The sequence below is a fragment of the Xiphias gladius genome, chromosome 21 (assembly GCF_016859285.1).
Source record: "Xiphias gladius isolate SHS-SW01 ecotype Sanya breed wild chromosome 21, ASM1685928v1, whole genome shotgun sequence".
Classification (NCBI taxonomy): Eukaryota; Metazoa; Chordata; class Actinopteri; order Istiophoriformes; family Xiphiidae; genus Xiphias; species Xiphias gladius.
The window spans coordinates 6,858,350-6,876,831 of record NC_053420.1 but is presented as its reverse complement, the minus strand read 5'-3'; the positions used below and the strand labels follow the sequence as shown (position 1 = coordinate 6,876,831).

The window sequence follows — 18,482 nt, the reverse complement described above, 5'->3', positions numbered from 1 at the left end:
TAAATTGATGACTATAAAGCTCCTCCTTAATCTCACTTTAACCCCAGACGGAGCCAGCGAGGGAAAAAAACAAACAAATCATCATGTAAAGTTTTATATGTAAACTAGTCTGTCCTGACTGAACTGTTTCATGAAGCCAAACTGTATTTTTTGGGTCAAACAGGAAGTGACCAAAATGTTTCCTAAACCAACTCACCCTCCACACTGATAAAACAACACACTCACACACACACACACTCCCTCCTCAGATATCTGTTTCTCCTCTGCTGTCGCTCTGACACACACACACACACACACACACACACACAGAGGGAGGTAGATAACTCTGTGATTCCACTGCTGAATTTTTAACGCTGTTGTGGAACTTTTTTTTTTCCAGGCGGGTGGCACCAGGGTACTATTACACCGATAGAGACAGAGGGACAGGGTTCAGTTCAGTTCTGTTGTTTACTGAGGCTGGACGGAGACAGACTGTTCATGGGGTGTACGGTAAGTTTATCTACCTATCTATCTATCTGTCTATGTATCTATGTATCTATCTATCTATCTATCTATCTATCTATCTATCTATCTATCTATCTATCTATCTAACTATTGCATGTTACACTGTTAAAATTTTTTAGTCTTTAGTTTTTTTAGTGTTCCCTCACAGAAAAAGCATGGGTGAAACTTACGTTTTCACACATTAAATGTTATATCTTGTTTGTGAAATGTCCAAAAACAAATTCACATTACCCTGGCACATGTGATTTTCACAGATTTTACATGTAAAAGCTTTAATTTCACATACATTATCACTTGTGAACCATATTTCAGATTTGTTAAATTTACATATAGGCATGTGTTTTTGGACATTTCACATGAAAACATTCACAGTATAAACAGATGTGGTTTTCGGCCAATTCAAACAGAAAGTGTCCTTTTGATATGTAAAACATAATTTACTTGTGCTATTTTGTGAGGGGTTTCACTTTAAATGAAAGTGGCTGATGTAGTTCATTAACTCTTTTCTACTAGCTACCACGGAGTAATACACCATATAACATTTAACATGAGGGGACTGTGACCTCTGACCTCAAGAATGCCTGGTGCTTGTAGTTCTGTCGCGGATGAATAAGCAGAAATTTAAAACATAATTACTGATGATGAACAGAAATTTTGGAGGATTTGGGAGGGTTTTGCGGGATTTTGAAGCCGTTACTGTTCACCTAAAATATGTTACTGTCATTAGTTAACTCACTACCTCCAAATGGAGGAACTCTGACCTGGTCTGACATTCGTCGCACCATCACTGACTGTCGTACTCGGCACCTTTAATACATGAATTATTTATTTTGGGAGGTTTGTTTGTGTGCCTGTGCTCTTTTATACACACTAGAGGTCTTCATAGGTCCATTCTGAATAAGCACGTTTCCAAATTATATTTATCTGATCAGTTTTTAACATTTCTGAGTTAGTAAATTACATGTGCACTTACTTCAAGTGACTCAGGCCCCAGTCCACAGTGTTTATTTTAACGACAGTTCTTTGTTTTTTTCAAACTACAAGGAGAGGTCACTTTGACGCAAGACATAAAAAAACAAAAATCAACTGAAATTAGGTGTTATGCTGCTGTTTAAAGAGGAATGCCAGGCTCACACAAAACGTGCAAAAGTGTATAGACTGCTTGAGACGGCACGTATTCCTGCAATGCAGTCACAGACATCAGAATGTGATAACGGTGTAAATCATGATTATCTTTGCTGATGCGAATCATTTCGTTCAGCTCACAGTCCAAAGATTTGTAGTTGCTGACTACAATATGTAGTTTGTTTACTTTTTTTCGACGCTAAGAGGTCGCATCACTGTTCAAATGTGTTTCAGTAAGTGAACAAATCACTTTTCATACCACAGTGACATTTGGCGCTGATTCAGACTGTCTTACGTTGAGTAATACGTTATGTCTGTTGCTGTGTCAAGCTGTTACATCCAGCACTGTTTATACGGTTAATAACTCAGCAGCCACCTGTCTACAACAGAATTATGACTTTTACTCTCTTAATAAACTTTAAACCAGAGAGTAATGTACTGTGTGTGACGGCTGTGCACACAACTGCACTTTCAGTCACCAGCATTTGGAGCTCCAATGCTAAAACCCTTGATTCAGTCAGTTAAATTGATGAGAGTACATTACAGTCAGCTCACTTTGAATATTCTGTGTTAAAGATTTGTTCATACATGAACTGAACACAGTCATAATAAAGTATTTTCTATCCTGGTATCCCTGGTAACTTCCTCCTTTCATCGGAAACCCATTGGACAAGTTGTGGAGGTCAGTGTATAACACCAAGCAGGAAATGAGGAGAACGCAGCTGCTCTGTCCATTGGAAATAATTTTCTTTTTTCTTTTTTTATCTAACCTTTATTTAAACAAAGAGGTTTTTCGAAAGTTTACATCCACATTCAGCACAGTGACGGCCTTGCTGTGCGCAGTGTTGTTACTTGTGCTTTTGGTGTGAGTGTCCTGTGAGTTAAACAAAGTGTTTCACAGCCCTCCCTGGTTAAAAGTTTTCGGTCTGTAGCAGCTGTAACCACAGCGAACAGTGGTGTCACAATGAACTGAAACACCCCGGAGTACACGTCTGCATCTCTGCAGCAGCGTGTGGAGCTAAACCATTGGATTTCAGCAGTAGTGAGCTTTACTTTTAAAAGGTTGGTGACCAATGTCTTGCCTTACGGAGGGAGAACTTTGTCGTTTGTTCAGATTGTCAGAAAGACTGAGATTAACTTGGAGAGGGGGGCAGGACCTAGCCTGGCTCTGTTGACCTTTCTAGAATCTCAAAGCGGCTGTAATCAATATTTTTATACTAACAATCAAAAATCAAATAACAATGTGAAAATAATGTGACCACGTTAAAGGGGTCACTCGTAAAGATGAACCCACAAAGAGTCCTCACTGAATCTGCAGCTCCCCTTGGCTTAATGGTGATTTATGGTGACTTTCAGCTCACCGTTTAACTGTCCGCCCACACATTACTGTTTTGTTTCACTGTCACGGCTCTCATAGCTTCATTTTGGCCACAGCAGGCAGCTGTTTTCATTGAAAAAGCTCTAAAAACCCACTGCACACTACCTGCTAAAGAGCCAGATATTTCATTCAGGAGTCGGTAGATACCAAACACACGGCTAAATTAGAGTGATTGGACTTATATTTATCAGGGGGCCAGAAAAACAACCTCAACTGAACGCTAATGTTGTTCCGTTTCTGAAGGGTCTAACGTTCCACAGACCATAGTAGACCAGACTTTAAACCTGAATCGTCCCGTCTCCTCCCTCAGGCCTGTCCTGTCCTGATGCCGTCAACATAGCAACATGACCCTCAACACCCAGAGAGAGAAGGAGCCCCTGCGGCGGCGAGGTAGTACGCCGATTCCTCCTGCCCCCTTCTACCAGCACCCGTCCTGGACTCAGGACGACCAGCTCCCCGGCAGCACCCAGCCCCATCCCCAGCGCAGCCACCCACCTCTAGGACAGTCAGCATCCTACCACCCCGGAGACAAGTCCCTCCACTACCGCGCCAACTGGAGTTCAGACTCGGATGACGACTCGCAGAGCGACTCGGACTGTGTTTACAGAGTTGTGCTGCTTGGTGACCACGGCGTGGGGAAGACCAGCCTCGCAGGAATCTTTGCCGGGATCACAGAGAAAGATGAACACCCCGGAGGTGGGACTTAATGCGTGGTTGTCTGATTATTAAACCAATTCAACTGATAATCCGTAATGTTCTCACTTTAAAAGATCAAACGTATTTTTTTTACTTTTTCTAGTAGACATTTATACCAGCAGCCAATATATTTTCACTCTGTAAAAGTTCCGCAGAACGCTGTTTTCCAATCAGTCCTGACGGGGTCCAACTTTACCAGCAAGTATTAGATTTAATTCATGGACAGGAAGTGACTCACTTGTGCACAGGAAATAAAGAAAGTCCCATTTGGAAGAGAACAGCTATGAAGAAGCTAATCTGGTTTTCTTTTCAAATATTGGAAAAAACACATTCTTCCTCCTACAAAAAAAAGTTTAATTTATACGAAATAAATCACTCAAGAGTTTTGCTGCAGGAGATTTTTTTAGCTGCAGTACAGCAGTTGACCAACCTGACAGGATGTATTAAAGGAAAAGTTTGAGATTTAGGGTAATACACTTTTTGCTTTCTTGGCAAGAGTCACGTGAGAAGATTGATACAAGTCTCATGTCTGCACATAATATATAATAATATGAAGCTACAGCTAGTAGCCAGCTAAATTAGCTAAGCACAAAAACTGGAATCGGGGGAAACATCTTGCCTGGCTCTGTCCAAAGGTAAGAAAAACTCTGCCAACCAGCAGAATTGACAAATCGCTATTTATATGAGGGGTAATGTGCCGGATTATTTCTAAACAAAAAAGATACGGCATGTTAATTAGTGGGCTTTAGAGGTGCAAGTTAGTGGATTCATATTTAAAGTACAGACAGTGGACAGAGACCGGTATCGATCTTCTCATCTAACTCTCAGCAAGAAAGCAAATAAAGTGCATTCCCCAAAATTCCAAGCTTTTCTTTTACGACTCTTAATCAAGCATTTATTAAAAGAACACAGTAGTGATTAGCAACATTGAGGCCATTTTACTGGCCACGGTTAGTTCTACTCAGCCTGTGATCTCTGCTGTTTCTGACAAGCTCAACAACTTCATGGAAGTGACAGACTGAGTCATTGGAGAACCACATTTTCTACCATGTTTTATTGTCCCGCTGTAACTTATAAACTCTAACTCAGGCCTCCGCAGTTCAGTGCTCAGTCTTCTGTCTCTGACCTTGTTCACATCATGACCTTGACTGACCCGACGTCATCACGTGTTGATTGGCCCGAGGCCATGATTGACAGCCCTTATTGATCCAGTGATAGCCAGACACAGTGTGAGAGAGCAGAGCCTGTCTGCTGTTTGTTTTCAGGTTGACTGGTCACACTCTCTGGTTTTCGTTCTACATGTTTTTATTTTTCTCGTTGTGTGCTCAGAGCCCCGATGCTGTTATTGGCTTTAAGTCATTAATTGTGTTGTCGCTGTTGTTTGTTGTTTGATCGTTTACCAGGTTGTTGTTTGTCTCTTTTCGACCACACATAGACAGAGTGGCTATGATTTGTAATCGGTCCTCCATGTTGCTTGTTGTTTTTAGCCACACTAGCTTTGGGGGTGAAATTGTCTATTGGTTGTTCAGTCAGTCTACCACTTCAGTACAGACTGAAATATCTCAACAACTACTGGACAGATGCCATGAAACTTGTGAATGTTAAAGATTTGGTGATCCCCTGACTTTTCAAAGTTTGAATTCGTCCAATTTTTTAGTATATGACCAAATGCCTACAAAACTAATGATATTCCCATGAGCCTCAGCTGTAATTTGTGTTTGGTTCTAATGATAAAATACTAGCATTCAATCAGATAATGTTTATATGTTACATTATAAACGTATAACGTTTACCACGATGAACATGTTTAACATTATACCTGTTTAACACCAGTAAGTTATTGTCATTGTGAGCGTGACGGTATGCTGACTTTAGCATTTAAATCAAAGGAGCGCTGTGTATGAGTACAGCCTCACAGGACTGCTAGCATTGCTTCGGATTCTTAGTCTTGCTGTTTATTGTTCATATTTATTGTTTGTTACAGAGGACACATACGAGCGGACACTGACAGTGGATGGAGAGGAAACCACACTGATTGTCATGGACACCTGGGAGAATGACAAACTGGTACACAGTGTGTGTGTGTGTGTTTGTGTGTGTGTTTGTGTGTGTGTGTGTGTGTGTGTGTGTCCACCCCTCTGAATCTATAATCTCAAGAACATAAGTGTGTTTTGTCGAGATCACAAAATGCCATCTACCAGGAGAACATCTGTTATTTTCAAATAACAGATGGCAAATTTCCAGAATGCTCTCCTGAAAACATGTCATCTCTTATCGGGAGTTCCAAAGATATATGTTGTTCCTTTCCATAAAAGTGAAATTATTCAAAAATTGATGAATTTTGAAATTCCATACAGTTGGAACCCATTACCAAACCACTGGAAAGGCAAGTGTTTTTATTATTAATGAGTTAGATCAGACTTCTTTTAGCTCCTTCCTAATAAATGCCTTCTAGTGGTTCAACAATAAGAGGCTTTTATTGTGAAACAGCAGCAAGAAGTATTCGGTTTACATTGATAGTATCTAAACAGCAGCAGACTGTTTTTAACAGAGGCTCTGAGAGCGACACACTTTATCTGAAAATCAGAAAACCGCTGGTGCATGCTGATGAAAGTGAAAACAGGAACGCAGAAGAGAAAGTGATGTTTTTTTATTGTTTACTGCGATTAGTGGGCTAGCGGTCCTGGCCATTAGGGGAAACACTTTCAGCAGTTGAGAGTTTTCAGTTCTCATTCCAGATGCAAATCAGTCACTGGTAAAAATGTGTCAAGGTTCATGGCCCAGTTCAGTGTGGACACGGTGGACGTTGACGAGGATGCCTCGTGTCCCCTTTCGACTGCGTGATTATCACTGACATGGTGCAGCCACAGTCTGGAAACTGCCAGGTTCAGTGACACTTACTGCTGTCAGACCCTTTGGTTTTGTTGGTCCATGACCTCTGAGGTGGAGAGATGGAAATCGTAAATCACCTCGTTGACTCAAATCATTTTATTTAGTTCAGGTTAAATGATCCCTGGTGATTAATTTGTGTTTGTTAAGATAATCGTTGGCATCACCAATTATTAACACTGTGACGTTACAGAGCTTTTCTGAAGTTCAGTCTGCGTAAATTCAGCTATCAGCTCACACTGAAGGCACTAAATCTCCCAGCATGCCTACGAGCTCTTGCAAAGTCCCGCAGGATGATCTGGAGGACGTTTCCAGATTAAAGGATGTTTTGGGGGTGTTCACCCTGCTGCCACTGTGTCTCTGACCAGATCAAGCTACCTTAGAAGTAGAGGTTCATCACATCAGTATTTCCAAAGCAGATGTTAAAATCTGGATTTAAAAAATATTTATAAGATGTTTCTCTCTCTCTCTCACTCTGTGTCTGTGTCTCTCTACCTGTCAGGAGGGGGAAGGCGGCTCCTCTCAGGACGACTGTCTGAAAGTGGGGAGTGCTTATGTCATCGTCTACTCCGTCACCGACCGCTCCACCTTCGAATCTGCGGCTGAGCTCCGCATCACACTGCGACGCACCCGTCAGGCCGAAAACATTCCCATCATCCTTGTGGGCAACAAGAGCGACCTGGTACGGTCAAGAGAAGTCGCTGTTGAAGGTGGGGGTCAAAGGTCACATGGGGATACATACAGTGGCTTCATAAAGTATTCAGACCCCTTCAGTTTTTTCAAGACTTGAAGCTTGCAAATACTGAATAGTGTCTCTGAATACTTTGGTGAATCAGAGATTTCAGTTCTGATTTTTAATAAATTAGCAAACATTTCTAAAAAATACAGTTTTCACTTTGTCACTATGGGTTATTAAGTGTAGATTGATGGGCAAAAATGGCAATTTATCCATTTAAAATTAAATGTACAACACAATCAAATATGCAAAAAGTGAAGGGGTCTGACTACTTCCTGAAACCAATGTGCTACACAAATACAACAAATGGCTACAAACGGGTAACGATCGACTGATGCCACAAGAATAATTTATTCCCTTTCTATATGTGTCTTTTTCTTCCCAGAGGGCCGAGCGTGCGCAGTGGTATTTGACTGTAAATTCATAGAGACGTCAGCATCTCTGCAGCACAATGTGGCCGAGCTGTTTGAGGGCGTGGTGCGACAGATCCGTCTCCGTCGGGACGGCAGCGAGGCCATTCAGCGCCGACACTCCATCTACAAACGCAAAGAGAGCCTTACCCAGAGGGCTCGACGATTCCTGGACCGACTGGTGGCCCGCAACAACCAGCGCATGGCGGTCAAAGTGCGGTCCAAGAGCTGCCACGACCTGGCCGTCCTCTGAAGACAAGTGTCCACTGGGAGCGTCAGGTTGGACTTTTTTTTTTTTTTTTTTTGGCTCGTTGAAGTTCTCGCTGGTTGTGATATCGCGGACGATGCCGTCTGCGGTGATTGTCACGCTCAGCTGGCTGACAGCCAGTCAGACGAAAAACAATGAGCGGCGAACGGAGTCAGTGGATTTTAGCATTCTCACTGTGATCAGTGTGACCAACGCGTTTTCCTGTTTGATATTTTGGTCGAAACATTTCTATGACTTCTCCTCCAGATGACCTAAATATAAAGATACCGGACGACTGTAAAGGGTCATCACTGTAGGCTTAAAGATGAGAGGATGAGTGTTCAGTATCAGAGGATGTCTGTGTGTGTGTGTGTGTGTGTGTGTGTGTACATTTTTTTTTATGAGGACCAGTTTGAGTTAAACACCTTATGGGGTGAGGACATTTTGGGAAAGTGAGGACATCTTGCCCGGTCCTCACAACTTCAAAGGGCTGTTTGAGAGTTACGACTTTTAGTGTTCAGGTTAGAAATTAGTTTAGGTGAGGGTAAGGGTTGGGTGTTTAGTTGTGATGTGATGTGACGTGATGTGATGGTCAAGGTTAGGGTAAAGGGAATGCATTATATTAATGAGTGTCCTCACAAAGACAGAAGTAGAGGTGTGCGTGTGTGTGCAATGTGTGTGTGTGTGTGTGTGTGTGTGTGCGTGCGTGCGTGTGTGAACAGGTGACTGTTAATTCTCCATCATGGAGGATGTTCTGTAGTTTCCACTGTGTCCACTGTACTGTTCCCCTGAAGTTTCTACTGTTTTCTGATCAACACTGTGCAGAATAAAGTCTTAAAGGAACAGTCATCTCAAAATCATGTTTTTACAGACATCTAATATAGATGACCACCGCTGTGATATAAATATGAGTTTCATTCCCATTTATTTCATTACTGTTCTTTCTTGTTGCTGTTGTTTTGTTGGTTTTTATTATTTACAACCGACAATTCACTAATTCCCTCCCCTGAACAGTGATTGTCCAATCGTAGCCAAGGGGCACGGCAGATCCGTCACTCTTTGTTTTCCCTCCGCATGTTGTAGCAGTGTTCATGGAGCTGTAGTAAGAATGACTATCAGTCGACAGAAAGTGGGGAGGCCAGTTCCTTTTTTTTTTTTTTTTTAGGGTTTCCAAAACCAAACATAAAAGCAGAAGTGAAAGGAATGGATGAAACAGTGTGTTTATTAGCCATAACGTAAACTGCTAACATCAGCATGTCTGTCGAACTAGCTTACTATCAACAGTAGTAACCTAGTGTTACTGCCAAAGCCAAGAGTTAGCATATCACATTTTATCTACATTATTTTGTGGGGGGGGGGTCACAGTTTTGGTTTTAAGTTTGGGTTTTGGGCCCCATTCAGGACTGGACTATCCGCTGTGTGGCAGCCGGTCCGTTAGCTGCACTGTCCTTGAAGCACGATATCATACCGTACACGTAGTCATGTACATTTCTAACACGCTCCTTGCAGTTTTTAACCAACTCACATTGTTAAAGTTAATTAGCCAGCTAGCTACAGCTGGTGAAATCCGCCATAGCGTTTCAGTAAAATCAACGGTCGTTGGCTAGAAATGAGAAGCTGCTTTTGGTACTTTTTGTCTAGAATCAACGAAATATTGACAACGGTAAATCTTGTCATTGTAAGATGCATATTTGCCACGTGGGAATAGAAAGCTGGAAAGGCGCAGCACCAGTAACAAAGGAGTCGAAGCGTAGTGAATGCTCAATTGTCTTTTTTTAAATTTAGGTCATTTTATTTAGTTTTAAAGTATATCTTCATATAACTTACATTTCCTGGTGTTTTTTATTAGATTTATTTGAATTTTCATAGTTTGTCGGTTGTTTTTATCTGTGTGCTCACTTTTCTACTATTTTATTTAGTTTTTTTATCTTTTTATTTAATGTTAAATTATTAATATAATGTTCTCGTGTGTTTTGTTTGTTTTATTTAGTTGTAATCTCCCGTCTGCAGGAGCTGCAGCGATCAAACCACTGTGATCCACTCCACATATAAACACTCTCAGGTCGCCACGTCAACCCCGGGCCTCCTGGATGTTAACTGTTGCCATGGTGACCTGTGGACATTAGCCACAGTTGAAGAAGAGGCTGTTTACTCAGTGGCCGTCATGACGACATAGGAGCATGGTGATACCTTTGTGCGGTTGACAACAAACAGGCTGGGTGTTTGGCTGATGGATGGGACAGTGTCTGACGAGGGTCTTTTCTGCCCTGAATTTAGCGTCTCAGGCCGCATACAATCCACGTCTGCTCGGAACCGTGAACAGCCCGACTGACTGCGGGAATGAATGAGTGTTAGCATGTTAATATTTGCTAATTAGCACTAAACAGAAAGTACAGCTGAGGCTGAGGGGAATGTCGTTAGTTTGGCTGGTGTTAAGGAATAAATAAAAGTAATGGACAAATTAAAATGTTGACCTGATAATGGCACTAAATGTTTTTATAGTTCATCTCTAGTGGTACATGAATGTCTGTATCACATTTCATGACAATCCATGCAATAGTTGTTGAGGCGTTTGACTTGAAACCAGAAATTTCAGCCTTCTGGTGGCGCTAGAGGAGAAGTCAGGCGACCACCAGAGTCATTGTACCAGTCACATTCCTTATTTTTACAAGAAGTGAACAGAAATGAAGCTGGCAAAGTGGTTTACGTCACAAGAAGTTTATCTAAAAACCACATCAGGCAGACTGGTTGTCCCAGTTTTTACTGATCAAATAAACTATCTGTTTATTGATTGGGGACTTTGGCTACACACACACACACACACACACACACACACACACACACACACACACACACACACACACACACACACGCTGCTGTTGTACAGGCACAGTAGATGGAGGAGTGTTGAACATTGATTTGATGAGGGTAATGGAAAGAATGCATGACTCTGCTCAACCCGGATGACACACACACACACACACGCACACACAAGCACACACACACAGCGATGTGTAAACATCCTCTTAGTGGAGGAGGACCAGAAGCTCAGAGCTGTGAGTTCAGCCCCCTCCTGAATCTGTTATGAACAGAAACATCTGAACATATTGCCTCAGTGGTTGTCTCTCTGGTGTAAAAGTTAAGGAGAAGATTTGATAAAGGCTGATTTTTACAATAACTGCTGACATTGTTGGACCTGCTGGACCTGGACCTTGTTCTTGCTCTTCTGTTGTTTTATTTCCATCAGTGTAGATGAATCTCCAGCATTCGACTGCTGTAAGGCTAATGTGGTTTATTAGCTCACGGCTAGCAGAGGTTTAGTATTTTATTATGGACGTGGGCAGCTGATGAAATGTGCGTCAGTCGAACCCTCACTGCAATGCTGACGTTAAAGTATAATTTGAGCTGGTCTGTTCGAGGTTGCAAAACTGGCAGATACTCTGGAGAAAGATATTAACACTCATACAGTTGATTCAGCTAATTAAAAAATCTGAATTTGCCATTTGTTAATGAACCACTACAAATATGTAACACAATAAAAGTAGCTAATTATGGCTTAATTTCAATTAATCTGCTGTGACCACAAGGTGGAGTGACTATTTTAGTTTCTTAGCTCAAGGCTAACAGGTGACGTGTTTGGTTTGAATGCTGGTGCATTTGCCCGTTTTAGTGAGGCTTGCCTGAGCTGGTCTGGAAGCCGCCAGTCGAACTCCGGAGCGGACAAAACAAACCAGACCCAAGATCTGGTGCGGTTCATTTGTGGTTTGAAGACAAAACAGACCAACCATGGCGAGGGGGCATTTTATGCCTTTGTTGGATCGCTGACGCTAGAGAGATGACTGGGGGAGAGGGGAACGTGGAATTACATGCAATTTAAGTCACTGGATAAGAGCGAACCGGACATACTGCAGTTTATGGGGCCTTTACCCCTAGGCCACTGGAGCGCCCCAACCACAGGATTTTATGATAGTAGAGATGGGATTTTAGCATAAATTAAAAAGCTAAACCAATATTAAATCGATCTTCTGATTGTGAACTGCTGAGTAAGGAATCTCCCGATCTCTGATCAATGTATTGCCCATATTCATACAAGACTATTTGGTAACCATGGTAACATAGGGCATTTGCAAGTGCGGGATTTTTCTCTGATCAATCAGAAAGGCGTGTAATGCTCTGTTCATCTCTACTTAAGGCTGTGTGCAGCCCCGACACAGCTTTTATCAATAAGGTAGGACGTAGCCTGAAAGTTGAAACTCAGGGGGAAAAAAAAAAAGAGTACGCGAAGCACCGGCTGCGGCTGGTGTAAGCTTATTGCTGTGAGCAAACTGTTCATCCCCATACCCACTGGAAATTACGCCTTTGCTACCTACAATATACAAGGTTCAACTGCAGTCTCAGCGAATGGTGCCCTCCATCAGTTATTTCTTTCACAAGCTCTCTGTGACACCAGAGAAGATAAAACACACTCATGAGGTTCAGCACAGTGCGGAGCTGTGCTGAATTTGGATTTCCCATAATAAATTAACAAATAGAAGGCTAATAGCGCTAATAAATTAACAAACAAATAAATAAAATTAAGAAAAAAATGAAAAAGAATAAAAGAAAATAAAAAGGAATTCTACATTAAAGCTCTTTAAATAACTCCTGAAGAAGGCTGGAAGTGTGCACGTTTTTTCTTATGTCTAAATAGACTCAATGTCATTTCTAAATTTAATAATGAATAGTGTAATAGTTGAGCAACATTTAGTTAATTTTGTCTTTTGAAATGATGAATATGAACTTTACCTAATAAGATTAAAATGGTATCATCACCAAGTCAACGGTCTTCTGTGTTTTTGTGGTGACAAGGTTGTTACCTCGGGGTAAAGGTTTTAGCCCGGGCAAAGATATTGCAAAGTAAGTTTTCCATATAAAACATTAAAAAAAAAAGCCAAAAACATGACCTGACTTTTCAAAACACAGTAAACAACATGAATGACCAGCTCTCCCCTCCTCCTGGTGACATCAGAAAACAGTGTGTAGAGCCAACCGCTGAGCTGTAAACGAACCTGAAAGCTTCAGACTAAGTGAGAGAAATTCTGTAGTACCTGCATCGGTGTCCGAACACCCTGTCACTGACCCGAACATTATTCTAAGGGAGATTTCAAACATTTCAGCCCCTTTGAGGTGCGTTTGATTTACAGACACAGAGGAGAGAGCACAGAAAATCAACCCCCCCCCCCGGTGCTTATATAAACTGTACAGTTTCCTCTCTGTCTGTCTCTGTGTCTCTGGTTCAGTTTTCAGACCTCAGTACTGTAACGCTGCCACTTTAATCACACACTCACACACACTCTGACTCTGCCAAGAACTACAGGAATGTAAACTGAAGACACTCTGCCAGCTGTAGGAGTAGGATTGAATGTGTGTGTGCGTGTGTGTGCGTGTGTGTGTGTGTGTGGGAGTGTTAGAGAGAGCGAGAGAGAGAGAGACCCGGCTCCACCTGCTGGCTGGATGCGCTCAGCCTAGTGTCTTTAATATTTACATTTTTTTTTTTTAAAAACGACTGCATGTCGGTAAGTTCTGCTTTCCAACATGCAGGTTGGCACATCAGTTGATCTCACGTCCAAAATGAGCTGAACACGTCACACACGTCACACACGTTTCCCAGGATCAGCTCTTGTACCAGAACACTGACAGCCTTTGTCACTCAACAGTAAAACTTTGTCACAATGAACCAAAACGAAAACCACTAACAACAGGTAGAATTACAATAGCCATCAGTATTGTGTTTGAAGTATCTTTTATTCATTTATTTATTTGGCATAAACCAAGATATAAAAGAATGTTACGCCTTTATTGCATGGGCTGTGCTGCTTTACATGTCACAGAAATGAATCAGAAATGTTGCAATAGTCTTTAATAGGCTTTTTTTTTTTTTTTTGACATTTCCAAGTGCACAAAAAGAAACTAAAGTAATTCAGTAACTATACATATTGACTATATATACTTGTATAGGATAGCTGCAGAAACACATCACCACTAGGCAACGCTGTCTTCTGCATCTTCCTCACACCTCATGTCCTCTCTTCAATCCACCTGGGAAAGAGTCTCTTTGCAGCCTGATCCATCCCTGACGATCCTCTGCAGATACGTCCAGACGTCCAGCATTCACTGTGTCCAACAGAGACGTCTGATCATAAACTTTCCGCCCTCCACGAGGAAAGCAATCCCTCTGTGGGGCTGAGGGATGGAGAGTAAGGTGGATGGAAAAGCGCAGCCATCCCGGGATGGGCTGTGAACGTCTCGGTGACTGGGGGACAACGGCGAAACACAACATCGTCCTATACAATTACGAGATTTTCCGGATCCAGCCTCACCTGCCCCCTTCCCCCACCTGGCACAAGTCTTTCATAGAGGTGACTAAGGAATGAAAACAGGCCTCAGTGTTTTGTGTCTCAATTAGGAGTTTACGCTTTTTCTTTCTAGATGTAGATGTAGCAGAACGTAGCAAATGTCAGTCTAATTTACAGTAATTTTGCGCTGTGTCAGGTTTCGAGTGTAAATTTAACTGCTTTTACAACAGTGTGTAAATGTGCAAAATGGAGTTTGAACACAGAGTTTTGGTGGAGGCTGAGTTTGAGTGAGCAAACGGTTCATGAACTCCTGAAAGACGTGGGAATCGCAGTTTGGTTCACATTGTCTGCTGTTGCGAAGACTGTGAAGAGTTTTGAAAAAGTGAACTCAGTATTGAGAAATGCCTGTTAGCAATTGTAAAAAACAAAACTGTAATTGGTTAAAATACAAACACAATTCAGCATCGATAAAAGTTAATGTAAACAAATAATCACAGGTAAAGGCAAAATTAAAAAAAAATATTCAATGGGTTTTAGAACTGCTTTACAAAAAAGAAAACAAAATTAAAAGTAGACGCATGTTAAGTTCCTGCAACACGCGTTTTATTTATCTAGGGAGTTTTAACCCTCAAACAATGCATGCTGGGAAGTCTGCTAATATGCTAATGGTGTTTAATCAAAAACTTAATTTGTGGAGTTAAGTGAACATTTAGCAGCACATTTATTCAACTCAACTGATTAATGATAAAAGATTAGTTGATTCTGGCAAAGTCTAAATTCCTTCAACGTATGAAATTGATTAATGACCTTGTAGCTGTATTTTCACAACTACACAACTAAACAGGTAAATGAGATGTTTAACACACATGCTCCTTGTCTTGTCTTGTTTATTATTATTTATCTTTAGTTCATGGTTTCAATCTCTGCGATTCACTCTTTGCCTACATTGTAAATATATCATATTGTGACCTGTCGTGATTGTATTGTTGGAAACTTGCCATTTCAAAAGTTCAAGTCGAGTTAAAAGCAGAAGATTGCAACCTAAAAAAACCCAAACTGAGATGCAGAGGTGTACTGGAGATTAGACACTGCAAACCGGGAGGAAAAAGGCTTGAATCTTTAAACTGTTTATTTCCACATAAAAATAAAATAAAATTTTTTTCTCAGAGTTGTTGGATTTCTTCGGCAGCCGACCTGATGTCTGAAAACCTGTACGCCTCATCAGTGCTCTGGCGTTAACGGACATAAAAGTCTGTTCAGGTTTGTACATGTAAGAGCTTCCATAGAATTCAAATTACACCCACAACAAGCCTATACACGGTGAGAATATTCTAGGGAAAGTTGCGTTTGAGTAATTTTGGAGCGTGGTTGCCATATGTGCAGCTACGGCCGCGGCTTCAACCACTCCACCTGTAGTGGTTGTCAGGCTCATCATCAATGGAGTTTTTTAAATTTAAGATTAAGAAAGTCAGCAAAACCTGAAATCTCGGCATAATTCAGCCCTTTTTTCTCAACATGCCGTCATCACTTTATTATATATGAGCTTAAAACTAAAACGTATTTGCTGCAAAGAAACAGACCCTGCTCTCACTTTAAAAACTGATTGAGTGGTCTTAATACAGCTAGACTCAGTCGGACTCATCGAACTTTTCTGCTGAAGGTTTATTTCCATCAGATAAACACTGAAGTAAAATAATCATGAGATTGAGGTATATTGTGCATTACAGGCAACTAAAAATTTTGATAATTTGACATAAGATTGTGCAACACTTAAAATTTACAATAAAACAGACTGCTAGGTGTTATTGATGCACAAAATGTGGTCAGCTTGTTTCACATCCTCATTAAGGATGTGAAACATATTTTAGATCCATCAGAGGATTTATCCCTCCAACAGTTATATCTTACTTATCGTGCTAATAATGTAAAATTTCAAAATTAAATAAAAACAATGTTTTATTTCCAAGCCTAGTTGAGGGAGTAAAGGAATAATGAGCAATAAATGTACTGTGTAAGGTGTCATGTCATTTCACCTTTCTGTCGTATCTGCAGAGTGTTTTTCCTAAACTGGCAGTGTACTGTAACCGGACCAACACACTAACTGATCTTCTGGATCATGGGGAATGCAACGGTTTTTGTTCAGAAAAAAAAAAAAAAAAAAAAGTGTATAGCAAGAACCAGTGCCACGTGCGTACCACAGCAGTTATAGCCCGCGCTAGTCTGCAACGCTCGTCCCCAGATGAAATACAAAAAATACATACAAAACGGCAAAGAACACAAACAATTTACAAACGATAACACTGTGTCATGATGAACCTTAGCCAAAATGAATCCACTCCCTCCCAGTCATATTAACAGTCACATTCCTCCAGGCACCGGCCAACGAGGTGGAGTTGCAGCCATTTTTAACCGAAGCCTAATAATCAACCCTAAACCTAAAATCAGTTATAACTCATTCGAAAGCCTGGTTCTTAGTCATACACATCCGTCATGGAAAACCTTAAAGTCTGTTCTATTTGTTACAGTGTACCGCGCCCCTGGCCCATACTCTGGATTTTTACCTGAATTTTTTATCAAGTTTTTATCAAGTTTAGTCTGTAGCACAGATAAAGTAATTGTAGTGGCTGATTTCAATATTCACGTGGACGTTGATAATGAGCCTTAGAACTGCATTTATCTCATTATTAGTATCCATTGCCTTCGTTCAGGGCGTAAATAAACCCACTCACTGTTTTGACCACACCCTCGACCTCGTTCTGATTTATGGCATCGAAATTGAACATTTAATAGTCTTACCACAGAATCCTCTTTTATCAGACCATTATTTAATAACTTCTGAATTCCTGTTACTGGACTACACACTCTTAGGCGAAAATGTCTCTTCTACATGTCTATATGATAGTGCTATGGCTAAATTAAAGGAAGTGATTCCATCAGCACTCAATTCACCGCCATGTTACAGTACAACAGGGAACTCCTGTGCTAAGTTTAGTCCCAAACTGACCATCTTGTTGATAGTGCTGCAGGCTCAATGAGAATGACACTCGACTCTATTGCCCCTCTATTGCCCCTCTATTGCCCCTCTAAAAACTCAACAACTTGAAAGGATATGGCGTACTACCAAACTGGAAGAATCCCGCTTCGCCTGGCGTGATAGTCTTAAAACATGCAGGAAGGCCCTCTGTAATGCCAGAGCAGCCTATTACTCGTCCTTAATATTGGGAAATGAAAACAACGCTCGGTTTCTTTTCAGCACTGAAGCCAGGCTGACAGAGAGTCATAGCTCCAATTGATCCATGTATTCCTATAGCTCTCAGTAGTGAGGATTCCATGAGCCTCTTTAATGATAGAATTCTAACTATTAGAGACAAGATTCACCACCTCTTGCCCTCAACCGGAACAGATTTATCTTCAAACTGTGTTTGCTCTGACAGTTTCTCTCCCATCAACTAACTAACTTCAACAATGTCTTCATCTATCACTTGTCTCTTAGGCCATCCACTTGTCTCTTAGGCCCCATCCTAATGAGGAAGTGTTACGTTTAGTTAGCACCTCTTTACTTGATATAATCAATCTGTCTTTATTAACAGCCTATGTACCGCAGTCCTTTAAAACAGCTGTAATTCAACCTTTTCTTAAAAAGCCTACTATTGATCCATGTTTTATTAAACTATAGACCCATGTCTAACCTTCCCTTACTTTCTAAGATCCTTGAGAAAGCTGTCATCAACCAGTTGTGTGACTTTTTACACAACAATAGTTTATTTGAGGATTTTCATTCAGGATTTAGAGTGCATCATGGCACAGAGACAGCACTGGTGAAAGTTACAAATAACCTTCTTACTGCATCGGACAAAGGACATGTCTCTGTGCTTGTCTTGTTAGATCTTAGTGCTGCATTCGATACAACTGACCATCATATCCTATTACAGAGACTGGAGAATTTAATTGGCATTAAAGGAACCGCTCTAAGCTGGTTTAGGTCCTATTTATCAGATCGATTTCAGTTTGTGCTCGTTAACAATAAATCCTTTATATACTCGAAAGTTAGTCACGGAGTTCCACAAGGTTCTGTGCTCAGACCTATTCACCTTATATATAGTATGCTTCCTTTAGGCAATATTATTAGGAAAAACTCCATAAACTTCCATTGTTATACAGA

At 41.0% G+C, this 18,482-nt stretch overlaps 1 protein-coding gene across 2 annotated transcripts; it reads left to right on the top strand.

Moving 5' to 3' along the window:
* The first annotated feature begins 266 nt into the window (after nucleotides 1-266).
* On the top strand, nucleotides 267-10,832 carry rem1 (RAS (RAD and GEM)-like GTP-binding 1). Of its 2 annotated transcripts, none has more exons than XM_040116357.1 (6): nucleotides 267-489; nucleotides 3,318-3,703; nucleotides 5,688-5,770; nucleotides 7,095-7,302; nucleotides 7,714-8,017; nucleotides 9,976-10,832. In XM_040116357.1, the coding sequence occupies exons 2-5, from the start codon at nucleotides 3,352-3,354 to the stop codon at nucleotides 7,989-7,991; spliced, it is 921 nt and encodes a 306-aa protein (XP_039972291.1). In that variant the 5' UTR covers nucleotides 267-489; nucleotides 3,318-3,351; the 3' UTR covers nucleotides 7,992-8,017; nucleotides 9,976-10,832. The 2 variants fall into 2 exon arrangements, with proteins under 2 accessions (XP_039972291.1, XP_039972292.1); XM_040116358.1 differs by having other exon boundaries at nucleotides 9,996-10,009.
* Nucleotides 10,833-18,482: the final 7,650 nt, after the last annotated feature.